Source organism: Epinephelus moara, chromosome 19, assembly GCF_006386435.1.
Source record: "Epinephelus moara isolate mb chromosome 19, YSFRI_EMoa_1.0, whole genome shotgun sequence".
Classification (NCBI taxonomy): domain Eukaryota; kingdom Metazoa; phylum Chordata; class Actinopteri; order Perciformes; family Serranidae; genus Epinephelus; species Epinephelus moara.
The window spans coordinates 12,185,817-12,199,157 of record NC_065524.1 but is presented as its reverse complement, the minus strand read 5'-3'; the positions used below and the strand labels follow the sequence as shown (position 1 = coordinate 12,199,157).

The window sequence follows — 13,341 nt, the reverse complement described above, 5'->3', positions numbered from 1 at the left end:
ATGTCAATTGAAATGACACCCATCTAAGTTTAATATTAGCTGTATAAAAATAGATAAATGAAGGAACTAAGTGCTTTTAGCAGTGTTAGGGACTGTTAGATACTTATGAGAGGGAGAAGGTGGTGCAAAATATGGGAGAGGCATTTTAAATAATTTTTAAGTACTGGGAAGGGAGTTTCTTTTTTACTTATGGGAGGGACATACAACTTTCAATGGTTGTATTTTTTATTTATTTTAAATACTCTCAGAACCCCAAAACTTGCAAGTGGGTTTGAAATGCATGTAAAAAATCTCCAACATCACACCAGTTGTCTTAGCTGGAAAGTGTGTGATATGGTTATTTGTGGTGGAGGGAGGGTCATGCATTTCCCCCAAGTCACTCATGGAGGCTTAAGGAAAACATATTTGTAGCTCTGGGATGGGTCATAATATTTATTTAAAAACCAAGTAAACTTAAGTTTTGAGTTGTTTTCTAATAATGTGTAGTTGTGACTGTGTTTGAGAAGCTAAGGGACTGTACTTTATTCATCAGAGGATGGAGGTAGCTGGGGTGTGACTTCTTCTTCTATTTTCTTTCCCTTCTTTTAAGTCTCGACCCTCGCCAAAACTACAAATATTCCTGAGTGAAGCCTTCCTGACTGGCAGGAAATGCATGTTTTTTTATTTTTACACAAAATATAGATATTGCAACCAATGCAATGAGCAAACAGCACAGAGGGAGTGAGAGTTATCACCACAACAAACAGCCAGTTTCTTAAGCAAAACGCAAATCGCACACACAATTTGCATCATCACACAATCTGTGTGTGCACTTCAGTAAAATATGGGTGCATGAAAACCAACCGTCCGACCACTCAAAACCAACAAAATTTAACAAGTTTACACATCACAGCATGCACACAGCCAGCATTCGAAACATTTGTACATCACAAACGTTTTTCCGAATGGACCGTAACATTCACAACAGTGGCAGCAGCACCCAGAATAGTGTTGGTAACTCGGTACGGTGATGTGTACATTTGTTGTTCTCACACTGAGTCTGTTGCCTCAGGTAACTGTCTGTTACTATTTTGTTGCAAAGTTTCTAATTGTTTCATGGTGTAATGTTATTTTTCTCAGGCCATCCCTCCCTTGGAGTTCACATTCAAAAATGACAGGATCAGCCTTTCCTTCGTCGAAGCCACCATCTACAACCCAGTGGTGGCCAAAGGGAGCATCTGCAGGGACATGAAAGTGTTTCCAGCAGAGTGCAGAGGAAGAAAGTGTACATACAAAGGAAAGCTGGTGGTAAGTGTGAGATGTGTTCAAACAGGAAGTGCTTAATTAAGGGACTGCCCAATGATGGATCTAACTGCATGTGAGGGGCAGGATAACACTTGGGTCAGATCATTAATTGGGTTATTATAATCTCAGGCAGATGTCAGCTGGTCAATCAACGGAGTTCCCAAAGGCATCATCAAGCAGTCCATGGGTCACGTGCCAATCATGGTGAAGTCCAAGCTGTGTAACCTGCACGGCATGTCCCCCAAAGAACTCGTAGAGCACCATGAAGAAGCAGAGGTAAGGCACACATTTTAAACATTTGCAGGATGAACAAAAACTTATCACATTCATCCATATTTAGTAATAAAGTCCAAACTCTTTCTTTAACATTGACAGGAAATGGGAGGTTATTTCATAGTGAATGGAAATGAGAAAGTTATCCGCATGCTGATTATGCCAAGGAGGAATTATCCCATCGCCATGTCAAGACCCAAGTGGAAGAGCAGAGGCCAGGGATACACTCAGTATGGTAAATATAAGCTTTTAGATAATGTGGAAAAGCACAGTGAAAGTAGCAGTAGGATAATAATCTAGGTTTAACAAATACAGCTGCATGTATTTTAAGATGGATGTCATTAAAATCTTCTTCTCACAGGTATTTCCATGCGTTGCGTGAGGGAGGAACACACAGCCGTCAACATGAACCTGCATTATCTGGAAAATGGGACAGTGATGCTGAACTTCATTTACCAGAAAGAGCTCTTCTTCCTCCCAATTGGCTTTGCACTCAAGGTACTGTTAAGAGCTATATGTGTTTTAGAAATGAACACATCTGCAGCATTCATTAATAAGGGCAAAGAGAGATTTTAAATCTCTACATAACAATATCCTAGATAACTACAGTGGAAACTGCTCACTGTGATAAAATCTGTCAGGGTCAAATTGATAATTTCTTTCCATTATTTCTCCTGCAGATAATTGATAAGGCCTTTGCACAACAAGTTTATATTTTTTGTCCAGATTTGTTGCATGTTTAAAAGTAAATATAACCTCACATTATGTCAATCATGTTTACACACCAACTCAGAAAATGTAATCCATCATTTAAGTTTTCGGAACATGTTCGAGTTCCTTTTTTTCACAGCCGTCAAAAGCCTTTAGAGTTGTTTGACAGCATTTAGGACAACTAAGGTGGCCGCACAAAAATGCAAATAGCCTTGTCAAGGGCAAGTATTTGATTTGTCTGTTCCGGGCTACTGTAGAACAACATGGCGGGCTCCATGGAAGAGGACCCACTCTGCGTGTAGATATAAACGGCTCATTGTAAGGTCATCAAAAAACACAACAATTCTTAGTGTCAGGTTATTATAAACTAATGAAAACATAAATATAAATGCTGTTTACCATTACTACCAGCATGTCCCACTAAATGCTACACACTGGACCTTTAAAGTAAAATGAATAGATAAATAAAATTACTTTAGTTTTAAGTGTATTTTTTCCATATGTTGTCATGTATTGAAAAGGCACATAGTAAACACTGTAAGCAGCCTGATCACTTACTATAAGTGAATTATTTAAATGGTATTTGTAAAGAAATGATTGCATCCCAGGCTGACTGAGCCATATATGCTAATACAACTCTTTTGCCCTGTGCTATCCTCCAGGCCCTTGTAGACTTCACAGACTTTCAGATCTACCAGGAGCTGATCAAAGGCCGTGAGGACAATTCCTTCTATAAGAGCTGTGCGTCTGAAATGTTGCGCATTGTCGCGGAGGAGGGCTGCATCACCCGCAGCAAGGTGCTAAATTACCTGGGAGAGCGCTTCAGGGTTAAGATGAACCTTCCTGAGTGGTACACAAACGAGCAGTGCGCCAACTTCCTGCTAGAGTACGTTTTTATGATAAGTTTCTTTAAAGTGTAAAAACACTGTTATGTTTTGTGGTATGTTTAGTAACATTAATTTTGCTCTATTTTGGACCAGTGAGTGCATCTGTATCCACCTGAAGTCAGCCATGGAGAAGTTCTACCTGCTGTGTCTCATGACCAGGAAGCTTTTCACGTTTGCCAAGGAGGAGTGCATGGAGGAAAACCCTGACAGCATCATGTGTCAGGAAGTGCTCACTCCTGGTCAGCTCTACCTCATGTTTATGAAGGTACGGTCACAGAGGCATTTGATAGAGCACTGGGTGATGACAGTAAACCAAAGGAAAACTTTGGGTTTGACCCTGACAATATTTCCAACAGGAGAGAATGTCTGCCTGGTTGACGTCTGTGAAGCTGTCCTTTGACAAGAGAGGCAGCAGACTGAGTGGAGGATGGACGGCTGAGAACGTGATGAAGTTATTCAACATGGGCACTGACGTGACCAAACCCTTTGAATATCTGCTGGCCACTGGGAACCTCAGCTCTAAGTCTGGTATGGATCAAGAGTCTAGTACGAGTACAAATTATGGTATAAAACTGTAGTTCATTTATTAAATAAGCATTTGTTTTTTGTGCACAGGTCTTGGAATGCTGCAGAACACAGGCCTGTGTGTGGTAGCTGACAAGCTCAACTTCATCCGCTACCTGTCCCACTTCCGCTGTGTGCACAGAGGAGCAGCGTTCGCCAAGATGAGGACCACCTCTGTTCGTAAGCTGCTGCCCGAGTCCTGGGGCTTCCTGTGTCCCGTCCACACTCCAGACGGAGAGCCATGTGGACTCATGAACCACATGACAGCCATCTGTGAGATTGTGGCACCAGCCTTGCCCACCACCTCCCTGCCTGCTCTGCTCTGTTCCCTCGGTGAGTCAGTCAATTCTAATAAATGAAGCCACAAGGCACAAAAATACATCATGGATCAGATGATATTCTGTCCTTAAACTGGGCTCAGACTGCAGGAGTTTTGGGCTGATTCACCCCTCCTGACAGTTGGATGAAAAATCTGGTCTGGGACCTTGGTCGGTACCGATGTTCATCTCAGACTATCTGGTAGTTTGAGAGGTCAGTCTCCACTATGTTTAAATCTGCTTCCCCATGAGATCACGAGGCGTGGTGCATTCATGTTCCCTCTGGCACGATAATCTTGATAATATACTTTCATGTGTGATATGCACCACTGTTTTCAAACCTTGTAGTGTGGGCATGTTTGAGATTAGAGAGAAAAACATCTGTGAAGTTTCTCCGTATGTGTGTGATGCAGCCAGAATTCAAAATTGGTCAGGATTTTTTAAAAGCTTCCTGCAGTCTGAGCCTGGCTTTAAAAAAAATACTGACACAAATTTTTAAGTACATGTCAGTGTGCTGAATTGCATAGTAACAATCTTTTCTGTCTCTGGTGCCTCAGGTGTTACTCCAGTGGATGGATCTCCTGGCCAGGCCTTTTCAGACTGCTACCCTGTGATCCTGGATGGGGCCGTCGTAGGCTGGGTGGAGACTGAATTAGCCCCAGTTGTAGTCGACTCACTGCGGAGGTTTAAGGTATGTCAACTGTGTTATTTATACAGTGTCAGCTCTCTGTACCACCTGCATTGTGTGTCCAGAAAACTGACATTTGAAACAAATACCTTCAGGTGCTGAAAGAGAAGAAGATCCCTCCCTGGACTGAGATTGTTCTGGTGCCAAAAACAGGCAAGGCCAGCTTGTACCCAGGCCTGTTCCTCTTCACAGCACCCTGCCGTATGATGCGGCCCGTACGCAACTTAGCTCTTGGCAAGCAAGAGTTGATCGGCACCTTTGAACAAGTATGTGTAAACTATGATGTGGTTGTCATTTTATCCCAATACTCGAAGCACACAGCTGTAAAAGTTGATTTGTTTTGCATTTTAGTTGCTAAAGATTTTTATTTAATCATCACTTTGCTCCAGCTTTACATCAACGTGGGCATCTTGGAGAATGAGATCGAGCCAGGTGTGACCACACACCAGGAGCTCTTCCCGCACAGTGTGCTCAGCGTGGTGGCTAGCTTCATTCCTTACTCAGACCACAACCAGAGTCCTAGGAACATGTACCAGTGTCAGATGAGTAAGTCTGAGACCACGGTCAGAGGCCACACTCAGCTGTACAGGCTGATACGATTAAAATGTTTCATACCTTTTATTATATTTTTACCTTTCATTGCCTTGTATAGTCATGAGGTGTTGTGTCCATGAGAGATTAAACATGTTCTCTTCTCAGGTAAGCAGACTATGGGTTTCCCCCTGCACTCATTCATGAATCGCTCGGATAACAAGCTGTACCGACTCCAGACCCCACAGAGCCCCATGGTCAGGCCCTACATGTATGACCATTACAACCTGGACAACTACCCCAGTGGCACAAACGCCATAGTGGCTGTCCTATCCTACACAGGCTACGACATGGAGGATGCCATGGTAAGTAAAACACAAAGTTTACTCATTTTTTTTTCTGGTTGTAGTGGATGAAACCTTAACACAATTTGATCTCATTAGATTGTGAACAAGTCGTCATGGGAGAGGGGCTTTGCACACGGAAGTATCTATAAGACTGAGCTGGTGGACCTGGCAGAGAAAGTGAGGGGAGAAGACAGCGTGGTGTTTGGGACCAAGCCAGGTGACCCTAAAATAAATGAAAGACTGGACGCTGATGGACTGCCATTCATTGGGTCGACACTGAAGTATGGAGACCCCTTTTACAGCTACATCAACCTAAACACTGGCCAGACCTTTGTCAACTTCTACAAGTATGTGCTTCATCATATTATCAACATAGAAAAAACAATTCAGCATACTTCAGTGTATTTTTTTGCTTCTGAACTTCTCAAATGATAAATTGTTTTATGTTTTTCCCCCTGTTGTCCCCAAGGAACCAAGAGACCTGTGTGGTCGACAATATAAAGATCTGCAGCAATGACAATGGCTCGGGCCGTTTTAAACGTGTCTGCATCACAATGCGAGTGCCACGAAACCCCACCATTGGTGACAAGTTCGCTAGTCGCCACGGTCAGAAGGGTATTCTGAGCCGCCTGTGGCCGGCCGAGGACATGCCCTTCACAGAGAGCGGCATGGCTCCCGACATCCTCTTCAACCCCCACGGCTTCCCCTCCCGTATGACCATCGGGATGCTGATTGAGAGCATGGCCGGCAAGTCTGGCGCCCTGCACGGCCTGAGCCACGACGCCACACCCTTCACCTTCTCAGAAGAGAACTCCGCACTGGAGTATTTTGGCGAATTGCTCCGGGCAGGTGGGTACAATTACTACGGCACAGAGCGGCTCTACAGCGGAGTGAGCGGTCTGGAGCTAGAGGCCGACATCTTCATCGGAGTCGTCTACTACCAGCGGCTACGTCACATGGTCTCCGACAAGTTCCAGGTGAGGACCACGGGAGCACGTGACAAGGTGACCAACCAGCCAGTGGGAGGGAGGAACATCCAGGGAGGCATCCGTTTTGGGGAGATGGAGCGAGACGCCCTGCTGGCCCATGGCTCTTCATTCCTGCTTCATGATCGCCTCTTCAACTGCTCAGACCGATCAGTGGCTCAGGTGTGTGTCGACTGTGGCAGCCTGCTCTCCCCTCTGCTGGAGAAACCGCCACCCTACTGGTCGGCCATGCGTCATCGTAAGACTGTCTGCACTCTGTGTGGTAAAAGTGACTCTATTGACTCGGTGTCTGTCCCGTACGTCTTCCGCTACTTTGTAGCCGAGCTTGCAGCAATGAACATCAAAGTCAAATTAGATGTTAAGTGAATTTTGCAGGACAACCAGTAAAGACACTTGCCTTAATGTGACAAATCAAAAGTGTCTATTATGAAACTGTCTTGTTAAAATGGGACTCTATGAAGCTTCTACAATTCACCATGCTACAGAAATATAAAACATCACACTGTAAAACCACGATGTGTCAGAACAACCATGTTTTTAAGAAGTGTATCTCAGAAGTGTTTTATTCCCCAAGACTGTCAAAGTAGCAGCATATGATGGAATGAATATGTGTTAAGGTGTGTATAAATATCCCAAAGGTCTTTTTGTACAGTCAGTCTGAGCGTTGAATAAATGATTCTGTACTATTGTACCAAAAATTCAGATCCTTTACCTCAGTAAAAGTACTTCTCCATTACAAATGAAAGTCCAGCTTTACAATCACATCAGTACTAAAAGAACAGAAGAATTATATGCAAATGTACTTAAAAGTAAAAGTACTCATTCTGCAGGAAAACTTCTCCTGTGACAAATACTATATCACATTATTAGACTGTTGATGCATCAAGTAGCATTTTCAAGGTGTGGCTGGGTAGTCATGGAGCTAGTTGTAACTTCTTTATCTCTTCAAAAAGGTTAATAACCACTGCTTTAATCTTGAACAATCTATTGTATTGGATAGGTGTATACTGTTTTTTAACAGGGTTAACATGGGTCCTTTAAATCCCTGAAAGTGTGTGAATAGAGGGAATAAAACAAGGCTTTAAAGTTTTTTAAAACAGACATAGACATGGGTCATTGTAAGCCCTTGAATTACTATATTTTGTGCAAGACAAGAAATGTAAGTTCTTTTGATATATACACTGCAGTGCACACTTCATTGAGCTCCATGACCGTATTAGCCAGCCTGTTCTCTGCGTGCATGTTCATACTTAATATGGTAACTTGTGTGCACCTAAATAAGTATGCAGAACCAAAATCCTGAATTATTTTGATTTGATGAAAAGCTGGACAGAGTGGCAAAGTATGGGCTAGTTTTGATTCTAAAGCTTGGAAAATTAGACTGAATAATACACACATACAATATGAGATCACTTTATTTGATGCATGTCAGTGTGAAGGCATACAGAATATACTATTCACATTGCCTATGAGTTGTTTATTTAGTCTCACACCTATGTACATGGAGAATGATAGTCTGCTCTGTAAACCTGTTTGGGCGGGACATCTATTGATGCAACATAGTACAGTGATAACAGAATACAATATAAAAATTTTCGGTGTCACATCACATTGATCCGTGTCTAAAACTGTGCTGCGTTGGGTCCTTGAATTGGAGGGAATTAAGCCTAAGTGTGGGAACCCTTTTCAGTGTAAATTCTTGATCTGAATAGTAACTACAGCTGTCAGATAAATGTAGTGGAGTGTAAAAAACAGTACTTGTCTCTGAAATGTAGTGGGCTAGTATAAAGAAGCATAAAACCGAAATACTCAAATCAAGTGCAAGTACCTCAAAACTGTACAGTACTTGAGTAAATGTACTTAGTTAATTTCCACACAGTGTAAATTAACAGATACCTGAGTGACCACACTTGTTCACTGGACTCCAAGTAGTCCTTAAATGACACTGTGTTAGTGTAAGATCCTTAGCAGGATGCTTGTAAAAGTGCCCTCTTTGAAAGTTGAAAATTGATCATGACATTCATTTTTTAACACATCCATAATTTAAAATCGCCACTTAAGGTGACATTGCCCCTCATTCTCGCAACACACACAGTTTCAGTTAACAGTTGTCCCTATTTCAGTTGTTGCAGAATATCTGGCAGGTCCAACACAGTCGGGATAGTGTAATCTGGTTTCACTGAACCATCTGGCACAGCACCTCCTGCACTACTGATCCAAACTGTCGCTCGTACTTTGGCATTAAAGCCTCCCTCGATATCTGTGTCCAGAGAGTCCCCTACCACAATACAGTCCTGGGCCTTCACTTGCAGCATGTTGAAACACAATGTGAAGATGGAGACGAATGGTTTCTGCTCTGCATATTCTCCTCCGACCACGATGGCATCGAAGAACTCCTCACACCTGACTGCTTTAATTTTCTCTCTCTGAGTCTGAGTTTCCCCGTTTGTCAGCAGCAACAGCTTGTATCTGCTGCGCAGCTGTCTCAGGAGGTTGCATATTTCAGGGGACAGACAGAGAAACTCCAAGCGACTATTTTTCCACAGGTAGTAGCACTGAGCTCCCAACGAGGGTGGAGAACAGCTGCCAACAGCCTCCTGGATGCTCTCCTCCCAGTGACCCACACGCACCTCATCAATGGTTCTGCCTGCTGAGGGGTCAAAGCTCTCATGATATAGCTTTTGCTTGAACTTGTCACAAATGCTGCTGATGGTGTTGTCATCAAGGGTCAGTGTGGTCTTCAAAAGTTCACTGGTCTGTAAGATTCAAACACAACAGATAACCCTTGAGAAATTAAAACACGTATATTTAATTCAGCAATAAACCACAAGAGGTCGGCCTTGAGATTGTTTTAGAGGTTAAGGCATAAGCGGAATACATTAGTGGTGGTAGACGCACAGCTGTATGCACCACTGAGGACACTTGATTAGGTGAAGGGAAGCTTCCCATAGGTGAGGTGCAACTGTGGGAACTGCTGAAAGATTTTCTGTGACATGCTGAATTTCTTCAGTCTCCTTAGAAAGTACAGCTGCTGTTGTCCTTTTGACCAGCTGGGTGATGGATGCCCAGGAATTTAAAGCTACTGACCTTCTATCTCTCCTACCTCATGTCTGTTTGGTCAGATCAGATCCATACCCCCCAATTTAAGGAAAAGTGGCAATTCCACATTGTAAAAATTCTGAGTAAATGTCCACCATTATAAAATTTATTTTAGTAATAGTGTGTAAATATTATCAGCAAAATATAAGTTGAGTATCAAAAGTAACAGTACTCATTACGAAGAACTTGCTTTCATTTGTCCTGGCTGACTGCACCTCTGCTCAGGTTGAAGATGGGCAGAGCTTGGCTGGGAATCATATGAGATCACCACTAGACTCCATCAGCAAACATTAATGATAAAGGTGTGAGCTGCCCTGCCCTAACAGGTGCAAATAAAACTAAACCAGGGTGTGTGTGAGATAGATGGGCCTTTTTCACATGAGACATTGTGACATGTCACAGTATGACAAACACAGGTGTACATAATGAAAAGAATGGTGGCTGAATTTAGCTGCTTCAGTTTCAGGTTCCTGATATGTGCAGGCTGGATCACTGTCACACTGTCATGGCTGCAATTGTGCGTGAATCCTATACCTTAGTAGCACAATGTGACAACATGCTGTACTACAAGTAAAATCAGTTATCTCATATAAATCATATTTTTGGATTATTGCAACTGATGCATGGGTGGCCCTGACTATACCTGTCAGATAACTGTAGTGGAGTTTGATGCACAAGATTTACATGAAAGGCAGAAGAGTAAAAGGATAATGTAGCAGAAAATGAAAATTCCCAAGTAAATTACAATGAATGACAAACAATGAATTGGAAAAGATGTTCTAGATGACACTGAGAGCACCCAGGGGACTGTTCTGAGTATATGTTGACGTTTTCTGTTTCAGAACTGAGAACACCACAATAGAATAAAGCCCACTTGGGTATATAAAAAAATCAGTCTCCTATTCATTGTCTATGAACAGCCCAAGACTTTTTACTCTATGACATCACAAGTTAGAGACTTACTTCTCTGGTTTTTGGCTTTGAGAGAGTGCAGCTCATGTTCACATATACTGATTAAACTTAACTTGGCCATGCAAATAACATATTGGATTTAATTTAGGTGGTGTTCTCCTAACAGTACTTGAGTAAATATACTTTGAAACTTTCCACTACATCATAGCTGGGTCACTTGAATACAATGGTGTCATCATTCATCTGAAAGTTAATTTGTAACACCAGTGTTTTACTGCTATCACACAACTCAGAATGACAGCTATAAAGAAGGCCAATCAATGACAGCGTGTGGCCTTCACGGACGTGAAATTTCTTAAAATTGTTATAAAATACAGCATGGCCTACTTGAGTAAATATAGCACTACTTACATTACACCACTGACGACAGTAACACACCATTATAAATACAAATAAACTCTTGAGTACGAGCGTACAAAAGGACAAAGATGAAATAATGTTTTCTGACTAAATTAAAGGTTTTAAATGATCTTAACACTGGTGTATTTTTCCTCCCAGCGCCTTTGAACGCAACACATTCAATGAACACCAGTGACAGTAACCAATATACTTATAACACCCATTTTAGCTCCACTATTGCTCAGAACAACTTAAATTCAATACATAAATATGACTTTAATCGTCCAGTAGTTTGAGACGAGTCACCAGTAGTCCATGACCTCTTAATTGAGTTCATTTAACAAACTTTAACGTACGTTTGGCTGCCGTTACGAACACGGAAGCTAACCTTAAATGACCATGTATGTATGTATGACATAAATGATACAAGAAGAGTATCAGACATTTATCACCTTTTGTATCGCCACTCCATTTGCCCGACTTGTTTCTATGAGCGTGTTGTCCATGTCAAACAAAATAGCCTTCACAGCTTTCTCCTCCATTGCTGAAGCACACTGTTCATTCATCTTTACTCCAAAATCCTGGCAAGGCTCTTTGCTAGTGGTCGTTTCATAGCGGAAGTATTGCCGGGTGAACTGCATGATGGGAGTTGTAGTTCGAATTTTTGTGGCTCTGTGTAGCACTTGCGAACTTTTTCCTCGAGAGGGCGCCACTAAATCAAAATACAATATGAACTTTTGACAGCAGTTCATAAAAAAATTCAAAGAGCTCTCCACACTGACCAAGCACTGATTTCAGCTGCTCCACTTATAATGACTCAGCACATTAAATACATTTAAACCTTTATCATGTGCGTGTGTCATGTAAAGGAAATATGTTGCAGCTGCTTATACATAAATAATGCAACAGATGATACTGTTTCAAAACTCTTAAGATTTACAAAACCTCCCCAAATACCAAGGTTACTAGACTCACAAGAGCATACATGATTTTGTTTAGTTTTTTTCTGTTTGTATACAGGCCACATTTAAATAAATATTAAAGTATACTACAGTAAAGTGATTTAAATAATAATAATAATGATATATATATATATATATATATATATATAGTTCAAAACATTGAGACACATGACACAGTAACACCCACCATAGAAATATTAAAGTGATTACTTGGTTTTAAAAAAAAAAAAGGCCAAACTGCAGCACTGACTCTGACTTGGCTCTGTTAAGACACTGTGTTTCAACACCACACACCATTTTTCAATACGGACAAGTTTTCCCTTTGGTGGTAACTGAACTGTAACTGGAGCCAGCTTATATCTCACTCCAAAATTATTTATAGAAAGGAATAATCAGAACGAAAGGAAAACAATCGGTGTCATCAAATGTCTAATTAAAGGCCCTACGTGACTCTTGACCATGCATATTGCCAATTTAAACACATATTCCGTGACAGACACTCTTTCAAAATCAAAACATACCTCAATTCTTATGCAACCTGCTCTTTAACTCACGCTCTCACCTGGCAGTGGGCCAGAGGTTCACACGCAACAGTGTGCAGGCCTGTTGCACTACCAAACCCAATCAGAAATTACAACAACCCTGTCTCACATTGCCTGACAGTATTCTGACTGCAGCTCATGTGCTTGTGTCTTTAAGAGCAACCTGTCCTAATTATTTCTATTACTGTGGACAAAAAATGTCAAAGATAAACTATAAATCAAGAAATGGTGTGAGAGGCCTAACCAGCTTTCATCTCCCAGAGCAGACAACACCTACTGCTTGCATGCGAAGGAGGAATATGCTTGTTGAAATGACAGACGTGCAGCAAATGAGCTCAAAACCTTTTTTTTATTGCCCTTAACCTTAAAAAGGGAAGAGAAACATAAACAGTGGATGCGTGATGTGAACTCACAGATGGAATTTCCCTTTTGAAGTAGAGGGGGGGAAAAAAAGAAGCAAATGACTTCCCTAACAGTCAGTGTGTGACTCTTCCAAGAAAGTGCAGGCATCTGAAGGACTGGTGAGGCCTGGTGTCTTTGTCTGCACGACACCATTCCTCTTTTATCTGTGTGGGTGGCCGGGGCTACACATAGTCACACGCTATCTCTCAGCTGGGCATGAATCCCCTGCAAAGGCCAATTATTAAGGGTGTCATTCCACCAAACACCTCAGAGCCTCACAGGAGCAGGAAGATAACACTTGGGCACATTTGATCTGCCTTGTTTTCCCATTAGTTAAAAGACTTTATGATCACCTATTGTGTGTTTGTGACCCTCCCTTGGTGCTTTATAATTGGGGCGTTCATCTGGGCCAGCGGTGTTTCTGATCTATGGGTGCC

General features: G+C 41.9%; 2 protein-coding genes across 2 annotated transcripts; one reads left to right on the top strand and one right to left on the bottom strand.

Moving 5' to 3' along the window:
- Positions 1-1,122: 1,122 nt before the first annotated feature.
- polr1b (RNA polymerase I subunit B) lies at positions 1,123-7,290 on the top strand. The gene is made up of 14 exons (XM_050071505.1): positions 1,123-1,287; positions 1,414-1,560; positions 1,660-1,792; positions 1,919-2,055; positions 2,931-3,154; positions 3,249-3,420; positions 3,512-3,683; positions 3,771-4,052; positions 4,594-4,727; positions 4,820-4,990; positions 5,114-5,270; positions 5,424-5,620; positions 5,699-5,949; positions 6,072-7,290. The coding sequence occupies exons 1-14, from the start codon at positions 1,228-1,230 to the stop codon at positions 6,952-6,954; spliced, it is 3,120 nt and encodes a 1,039-aa protein (XP_049927462.1). The 5' UTR covers positions 1,123-1,227; the 3' UTR covers positions 6,955-7,290.
- A 697-nt stretch (positions 7,291-7,987) lies between these two features.
- nanp (N-acetylneuraminic acid phosphatase) lies at positions 7,988-11,618 on the bottom strand. The gene is made up of 2 exons (XM_050071506.1): positions 11,451-11,618; positions 7,988-9,344 (listed from the first exon to the last, which is right to left on the bottom strand). The coding sequence occupies exons 1-2, from the start codon at positions 11,562-11,564 to the stop codon at positions 8,703-8,705; spliced, it is 756 nt and encodes a 251-aa protein (XP_049927463.1). The 5' UTR covers positions 11,565-11,618; the 3' UTR covers positions 7,988-8,702.
- Between the last annotated feature and the right edge of the window lie 1,723 nt (positions 11,619-13,341).